Source organism: Dreissena polymorpha, chromosome 16 (assembly GCF_020536995.1).
Source record: "Dreissena polymorpha isolate Duluth1 chromosome 16, UMN_Dpol_1.0, whole genome shotgun sequence".
Lineage (NCBI taxonomy): Eukaryota > Metazoa > Mollusca > Bivalvia > Myida > Dreissenidae > Dreissena > Dreissena polymorpha.
Window position 1 is genome coordinate 2360195 of NC_068370.1, and position 7607 is coordinate 2367801.

Here is a 7607-nt window from a genome sequence, read left to right on the forward strand (position 1 = left end):
ACAAACTTTGGGTTTAAAACGCACTTAGTGATCCTGTGACCTAGTTTTTGACCCGGCATGACCCATATTAAAACTTGACCTTGACATCATCTAGATAGAACTTCTGACCAAGTTTGGTGAAGATCGGATGAAATTTTCAGGAAAGACAGACCAACAGACAGACAAAGTGTCTCCTATATAGCCCCCATTACCAGTAATGGGGATATAATTACTCTAAGGTAAATGAAAAAAATTAATCCTGAACATAGAACAATTTCATTTTTACACCAAATACATATATGTTGAGTAGGGACAATGTCATTGGTAAGGTAGGCATATCAATAAAAAGAATATTTTTTGGGGCATAATATGAAGCAAGACTAAAGAACTGATCAGCATCAACATTTAAGATAGTTATAAATGCTTGTTTTGGACAATCTTCAGAGAGTTACAGCAACTCATTAAAAAAAAGTTTCATAATATGTTAATCACAAAAGATAAACTGTATTAACAAGCATTTTCTTTCCTACACATAAACATGAATTAAGAACACATGTGCGATAAAAAAAAAAAAACAACATTTATAGGCATTTAAATATCAATGTTTTTTTTAATGTCAAGAGCTATTGTAATTCCAAAACTTTTATTTTATCAAGTCTATGTAGCCCCACAAGGATCTGGTGAGTGTTGGTGTTGTAGCAGACAGATATTGGACTGCTCACTCCATCTTTGTTTGATACCAGAGTTGCCAGTCTCTTACTTCCCTCATGATTCACCTGTATGACAGTATGGGAGTTGGTTCCACACACCAGTACTTGTCCAGAAGGCGTAACATGAACAACCCATGGGTATTTCAGTTCAGGGTCCTTGAAGGTGGATATCAGGGTGCCATCTGTAGCAAAAGTGATGAGCTTGTGTTGTGAGGGGTTGGTTACATAGATCCTGTCCCCAGCAGGACTCACTGCACATTTCCACACTGCATAACATGGAACATATAGATCAGGATTATAATACATGCATTAACCCTTTTCTTCCTTTCTTAAATTTTTCTACTTGATTTTAATTACAATGATGTTCATTAGTGTTTAAAAATATCAAATATCAACAAAATATCCTTTAATTTTTATTTTTCATACCTGTAATAGAGCGACTTGCATCCTCGTACAGCTTTTTCACAAGTGATCCAGTAAGGGTGTAGTGGTACAGGGCAGTGCCAGAGGTGATATACAATGCTCCCTGATGGTGGCCAATACTTAAAGCTGCATGCTGTAACTGAAACTTCCTCCCATTCACCAGTTGCCCATTGCTCACAGAGATAAACTGCACATCACTAGCAACAGCAACAGCCACCTCACTGGATGTGATCTGGCAAATACTATCTGGGTTACCAGTAACATCACAGTGGCTGGTCATATTGTACTGCTGGTCAAACAGCTTCACTTTGTAATTATAAGAATCTGTAACAATGACCAGGCCACTAGGCAGGCAGCAAATACCACTGATCAGGCAAGTCTTCTTTGTGTCACTTGACATTCTCACACTATACTCAGATTTGCTCTTCACAGTCAAGATCTGGTTGGGACTAATCTTGAGCGTAAGAGACGGCTTGCTCTCTACAAACTTCCCAAGACTTGTCTGTTGAGACAGGTACTTCTCAATATCAATGTTTGCCTTAAATATAATTGAACTCTGCATCTTCACAGAGTTCTCCTTCAGATATGACTCAGACTCTTGTAGTTTGTCCAAGCATTTCCTGCTGGCTATGAACTCCATTTCTTTCTTGCTCTTTTCACAAAGGCCCTGTACAGCTTCACTGAGTTGTTTCAGTTCATCCTTCAGTCTGCTGCAGTTTTCAACATCTTTCTTGAGAGCTGCTTGCAATGTGGTCCTTAGTTCATCCAGTTCTTTCAAGGTTGTGTTTTCTAGCGCATCCAAAGTTGCATTTAATTTCTTTCGCAGGTCTCGGATTTCTTGCAGTTTTTCACTGTATGATACCTCAACGGACTGAATGCTGACCTCTTGTGAACTCTTAAACTTATTTAGTTCATCGAGAATAGTTTGAAGATTACTTGACAACTGTTGCATATCCACCGACATCTTGTTGACTGACTCAGAAATTAGCTTGACATTGGTACACTGTCTGAAAGAGCAATTTAAATCATAATTACCACATGTATCATTCCAATGCATTTAATAAACATGAAATAACTTAATGAAATAAAACATATAAAACAAGATGTGTTTGTGAAACACTATGTCCCCCCATATACTTGACCTTTGACCTTAAAGGATGACCTTGACCTTTCACCACTCAAAATATGCAGCTCCATGAGATAAACATGCATGCCAAATATCAAGTTGCTATGTTCAATATTGCAAAAGTTATGGCCAATGTTAATGTTAATGGGTGACATAAAAAATATAATCAAAACAGGACATGTATTTACAAACTTATAGTTTAAATTAAAAACTCTGCTTTGAAAGTATCATGAATGGTTTTAGTCACCTGATATAATACCTGTGGAGACAAATTTAAGCACCATTTTTTTCCATTTAAGTAACAGTAACTTTCAACCAACTAGCCCGAAATACAATATCCTGCTATGTTTGCATGTAAACTACCTTCACATAAACTTACAGCAAATATATCAATCCAAACTGAAGTCATTACAGGATTTTCGTTTTTCTATTTGAAGTAACAGTGACTGATTCTAATTGCAATCCAACAATAGATAAGTATGTACACTATATATGCACACAACCATTTCCATAACTAAGTTATTGAAAAGAAATTAATAATCGATTTATAGAAACTGTGACCCAACTGGCCCCAAATGCAGGGTCTCATCAAGGTTGGTCAATTCAAACTTAAGTTATTATTTAGAAACTAAAACTTTTAACTAACTTTTATAAGTACAAAAGGGGCATTAGTCTACTAAATTGCAGGTCAGAGTGGTGGCACCTGGTACCACTGAGACATATATTGATATTTAATTAAATATCTATAGTAGATATATAGATATTTGTATGGAGTAGTTGAACTTGAACATTAATCTGAATTTTATAAGTACAGTCCAGAGAATCATGCCACAAAAATGGCTCATTCAGGCTGGTCAGTGACAACCATATGTACAGTTACAGATAATGGCAAGATGCCCATTAATGTGTGCTGTGGTCAGCACCCCATCATGATCAGAGTAATTAAGGGGCCATTGTGGTTGATAAGAAGTTGGCTGGTATGCCCAAACTTCAATTCTGAGGTAACTTCTGCGTTTTTAGTACTTCACAGCTACACAGTGTTTTATTCACTACAAAATCCTGGAAACACATGCAAAAATTGTTGGAAATCGAGATTTAATACCTTGTGCATAATAAACATTACGTGGAAATTGTTTGAATTTTTTCAACAACAACCATTTCTACAGACATCTGAAAACAGAAGGTAAGTTGAATTTATGTATATTTGTAAATGTTGAGTGTCAGTCCTGGAGATTAATGACAGCACAAACTATACTTAATTCCTGTAGAAGTTTGGCATGGTTTTGCGTCCAGGCATCAATATGACGTGTTTCTGGTTAAACCGTTTTTTTTATGATGATTGCAATTTGCTTATTGAAATTGGGTCTAGGCAATCTTATTAACTTGTATTAGATTGAATGATCTTTGTATGTAAATGAAATAAAACATGATGCATCATTTAGTGCACCAACTGTTTGTTTCTGTATATGTAACAAGAACATCTTCTATTCATTTTACATTCAGCATTTATGAGGTAATGGGTTGGTATACAGTCATGTAGTGGGTTGTTTAACATTAATTAATCAAAGCACTGAATGCACTGAAGTTGTTCGCTATTGAATAATCTTAGACGCAACTCAGTTTTCAATATGTGATAGCTTTTTATATCGCAAGTTGACACAACCCATAAATTTATAAAGAGTGTGTATTAAAGCACTGGGCGAGATGTGTGTATTTTCAAATCATTAATAAAAAAGATAAGTTGGGCAGTCTTTCCGAAATACCGTCGGTCCTCGGATTTTTCCGGTAATAATTTGGAAAATCCGGAAATGATTCTAATATTGCCGGACCTCGTGTCTGGTAAAAAAATTATGGCAAAATTTGGAATTCCATAAGCTATTTCCAGAAAAGTTTCAAGGCAAAAGTGGGAATTTACCGAGTTATTTATGAATACTCCAATCATGTAAAACATTTTTTCATTGGTTGCATTTCTTGAATGACGTACGTGCATTACGGTATCCGAAGATGTTTGCTGCGTTGTCAATGCAAATTACACACTACGTCATCACTATATGAGTAGATTCGCAAAGGGAGAGAATCGATACCATATACTTTTGGTTCCCGTTATATCCGATTAATTCGTAAGCAAGCAGGGCATTAACACAGGTCATTGTGATCTTCCCGCGATCTGTCAACACCTTCACAGGAGTTCAAAGCGATCTGACAATATCAACACAGGGGTTCGAAGGAAAACACAGTATCCAGATATATACTAGTAACTGGTGATTTTGTTTTCATGTTATTTTTAAATATCTTAAAACGTTTAAATTAAAATTTGGTGAAGGAGCCAAACCAAACTCTCATGGCATGATGATCAAACTCAGCACTGCAGATGTTACAACTTATGACCCTTCAGCAGCTGTAGACAAATGGCTGTTAAGATTCGATGGTTTTATGTAAAATTAAATATTAATGAGGTTTTAACGTAACAAACTCACACCTACATACAGGACCAACAAAGGTTTCTACCATAATTAAAAAAAATCATCAAAATAATTCACTCAAAAGCATTGCGATTGACTTTAAGACTAGTATAATATTATAAGGTATGCTAGCCTACAACAGCTTAGCAAAACGATTAAGTATTGTATGCTCATGATACAGGGAGATGGTCTTCATGATGGACTTAATTATTAGCGCCTACCCAAGGCTATGCCTGATTGGTATCCAACGAAAGAAGATTAGTCAGAGGATGTGTCTTTAGTAGAGGATTCAGATATCCAGAATGAAGAGACAAATACTGAATAAATCTTGGCAATTCTGAATGATTAAATGCATAATTTGTATATTAATCTGATAATATTAAAATATTGTTAAAAATGTCATCTTTGTCTTTCTTTGTCATTTTTTACTTTTTCGGCCTGAAATAATCAGTCTGGGCCGGAAATGGCTGCATGATTATAGGACCTCATGGCTGGCAATAAATGATAATTTTGGGAAGGACTGAGTAAGGCTTCAGTCTGGGAAAACAGGGTTAAATTTTTTAATTTTGTAGTAGTTGAAGCGAGTGCGTTCAGGCGTGTGTGTATGCGTGAGATCTCAGGCCTGTGTGAGCATGTGTCATATTTACAAGCAGAGTAGGCTTGTTTTGCAAGATTTTTTTTTCTTTTTAACTGTCAGGTAATTATGAATTGAAGACAAAAGATCATTGCAAAAATATTTCGAAAATTTCAATAGGGGTCATATACTGTCCAAAACCAATGCGCATGAAAAGTATCAAGCTAATCAGTTGACAAGTTATTGATCGGAAACGATTTCACACTTAGTGCGTAACAGTGACCTCCTTGACCTTTGACCTAGTGACCCCAATTTCAATAGAGGTCTTATACTGTCCAAGGCCAATGCACATGAGAAGCATCAAGCCAATGGATGAATCAGTTGACGAGTTATTGATCAGAACAATTTCACACTTAGTGTGTAACAGTGACCTTCACCTTTGACCATTAAAATTAAGTGACCCCAATTTCAATAGGGGTCATCTACTGTCCAAGGCCTATGCACATGTAAAGTATCAAGCCAATAGGTCAATTGGTTAACGAGTTATTGATCGGAATCGAAATGGTCTACCGACAGACAGACCGGCCGACATCCATCAAAACAATAAACTCCTTCTTCTTCCAATAGGAGCATAATAAAGAGGTCATGAGTTTTTACACACAAACATAAACACAATTTTCAAGCATAATAACAAGGAGTTTTATTTTACAAATAAACATTAACCTGACTTTTACAGGTACAAAAACGGGTATAATCAAGCTTAAAAAGCTAGATGCAGTTTAATGTGTTGGGCAAAGAATTGGGTAAAGAATTGTCATGAAGGCCCTGAAAATGTATATCCATTTTTATTTCTATATCTGCAGTAGACATACAGATATGGAGTTGTTGTATGTAAACGTTAATCTGAATTGTTTAAGTACAAAAAGGGGCATAATTCTATGAAATTGCAGGTTAGTAATAAAACTTAGTTAGTGACCTCACATAATGACCCTGAAGTTTCATTTGTGAAGTTTCATTTGAATACTGCATGGTAGTAGAATCACTAGTATGGAGATGTTGCATGTTTATCTTAACCAATTACTACCTAAGGACAAAACGGGGCATTATTCTGTTAAATTTTACATCAGATTTATGGAACTGGGTAAGTCATCTCACACAATGACCCCAAACATGTGCAAAGTTTTAACCTAAAAGAAACAGTGATAATATGGAGAGGTTGCACATTTACCTTAACCAGAGCATTATGCAGATGCTGACACCGCTAACATTGTGGGAGTGGGATAGCTCAGAATATTCAGTGAATAGTCAAGCTAAAAATTCACGTGAACTACACATTTGAAACTTTTATTAAAAAGATTTTGACAGTAATGGTGACCACATTACACAGATATTCAATTGATTCAGATGAATGCAGCAAACTTTATATAACCTCATTAACTTTTAAAAATAAATAGACACACAAGTTGCACTACACTGGAAATACCCACCAATACAAACATACAGACAAGGCTGACCAACCAATTTTATGCACTAAAAGTCGATTAAATCAAATTATTTTGAAAGGATTTTAAATGGATCAAGTTTGTTTGTAAGGTTTGTGGTTGGCTTTCCCCCATTTATTCCATGACTGTGTGTAACTCACCTGTGATCCAACAAAAAACAATCTGTGCAACACAGCTGACTGTGGTCCTGGCAAAACATCTTCAGTTTCTTGTCCTTGTGGACATCACATTTCAGTAGCAAATCCTCGATTTTCTTAGGAAGAGGCCATTTTTTTGTTTCTCCTCTTCCATATTTGGAATGAGTTGTATATAATTGGTCATGTTGATAAATGCATTTTCCGCAGAAAAACTTCATACACGTTTCACAAAAGTAATCAGCACTTTCTTCTAAATTTTTACATTCGCAGGCGAAACAAACATAGTCCTTAACTAAATCTGAACTGCTATGAACAGAGCCCACAGAAGTTGCCATCTTGCAATAGATATTGTGAAGTGGTCTTTGATCGATAAACTATTTATTCACTATAATAATAATCCCATCCCCATACACAGAATGTGTAATTATGAAGACAGACACAGTTTTTAGTAGTTACATTAAACACTGTACTAAACTTTAATCTTCAGCAACGGCTGAATTAAAATGGCTGTTTAAGCCCACAACCCCATATAAATTCAAACAGAAGTATGCAGTCCACAGTCAAGATACAAAAGAGCGTGTATATAATTTATAGCTATAAGTTTTGCTGATATCACAGGGACAAACCATTTTCTGAAAATAGGGTGAAACCAGATATCAAGTTATCAAGCAAGTTCCTAAAATGGGTAGATAAA

General features: G+C 35.7%; 1 protein-coding gene across 1 annotated transcript; it reads right to left on the reverse strand.

The window, feature by feature from the left end:
• Window positions 1-241: 241 nt before the first annotated feature.
• Window positions 242-7605, reverse strand: LOC127861854 (uncharacterized). Its single transcript, XM_052400570.1, has 3 exons — window positions 6917-7605; window positions 1116-2119; window positions 242-955 (listed from the first exon to the last, which is right to left on the reverse strand). Exons 1-3 carry the CDS (start codon window positions 7246-7248, stop codon window positions 603-605), a joined length of 1689 nt encoding a protein of 562 aa, XP_052256530.1. The 5' UTR covers window positions 7249-7605; the 3' UTR covers window positions 242-602.
• Window positions 7606-7607: the final 2 nt, after the last annotated feature.